Genomic DNA, 1,321 nt, shown 5'->3' with positions numbered 1-1,321 from the left:
GGTGGCCCCGGCGAGCTGCATTTCTCCGGGGCGGTGATTTTACCGGTGTAATCGATGCAAGAAGCGTTGCGTGTCCGCACGCCCTCGCCGCAAGTTTGGGAGCAGGGGGACCAGGGACCCAGGCGCCAGAGAGGGCAGGGGATGTCTCCGCAGGGTTTGATGTCCTCGGGCTTGAGGGCTCGGTCGCAGGTGGAGGAGGTTTGACCCTCCACGTCGCGGCAATCCACTGTCCGCCTCTGCCAGCCGGAGCCACAGGTCTTGGAGCACTCGGACCAGTCACCCAGGACCCACTGCGAGGTCAGCATCGGTCGGATGACGTTGGCTGACTTCTTCTCTTTGCCCTTCTGCTTGCTGAAAGGGACGTCTTTGGGGATGAAAAAGGTGTACTTGACTTTTGGTGGGAAGACCTCGCTGGCAATGGTCAGCAGCTGGACGGTCAGGGGCTCCGGGAGCTGTCGGAAGCTCTGCAGCCTCTCCAGGGTTGTCATGGAGCCGCTGTATTTCAGGATGGTCCCCTTAATGAGGATGTCCTGCTACATGGCTGAGATGGCAAAGGCGCCGTTAAGCAGGTACTTGCCTCCTCAGCGCCAGGTAATTCCCATCGTGACGGACCCCGCGGTGGCTGCGCTGTTTGATGTCGATGTTGGTTGCCCCGGCGGGGATGGTGACGATGTCATTGTAGCCGTATCTGCATGGGGCAAAGGGACATGGTTATTTTCCTGGACTTTAAAGGAGACTCACACAGAGGATAGCACTTGGCGAGTGGGATCATGGCTCTGAAACTGTTCCTCTGCAAGCCAGAGTGCTCAGGAGCCAGACATATTGCAGTGATGCCAGATGTGTGCTCGGCTGGAAGATTTTGCTGAATTACATGCAAAAATGAGTGATGAAATCAAATGAAGAGCCCCACCGTTACCAGCCTTGGTGGGAAATTCCCCTTACTCCCTTTTCTTTTGAAATGGATGAAGTGTTTGGGACTAAAAGTCTGGCTTTCTCTGTAATGCTGAAGGATAGCATCAGCTATAGATGGAGAACAGCTGGATGGGAGAGAATTGGGGTGCTGCTAGCACCTCCCCCCAGAGAAGACATACACTGCTGCTAAAAACAGATCAGTAGCTAAACAGTTAACCCAACAGACATCTCTTACCGTGGATGACTTGATGTTAATGTGAAAGCCTTTCCTAGAAGAAACCAAGTACTACGGAAGCAAAACCATCCCCATCCAAGGGCAGGCATCTCTGCACCCTGGGCTCACCTTTGGGAGGGTTTTGCAGCCAACACCACGATGCAGAAGAGCTCCCATCGGAAGGCACAGAGCACA

At 54.7% G+C, this 1,321-nt stretch overlaps 1 protein-coding gene across 1 annotated transcript in view; it reads right to left on the bottom strand.

Annotated features, from left to right (window-relative positions):
• Positions 1-19: 19 nt before the first annotated feature.
• The window catches only part of LOC104517113 (A disintegrin and metalloproteinase with thrombospondin motifs 8-like), a gene marked incomplete at both ends in the record, with an annotated part of 3,337 nt that continues 2,035 nt past the window's right edge, over positions 20-1,321 (bottom strand). The window contains 2 exon segments of the mRNA XM_010161675.1: positions 20-579; positions 581-688. Of these exon segments, the coding sequence (XP_010159977.1) occupies positions 20-579; positions 581-688 (668 nt within the window).

Source organism: Eurypyga helias, unplaced genomic scaffold (assembly GCF_000690775.1).
Source record: "Eurypyga helias isolate BGI_N326 unplaced genomic scaffold, ASM69077v1 scaffold29431, whole genome shotgun sequence".
NCBI lineage: Eukaryota > Metazoa > Chordata > Aves > Eurypygiformes > Eurypygidae > Eurypyga > Eurypyga helias.
This window is presented reverse-complemented; position numbering and strand designations above follow the sequence as displayed.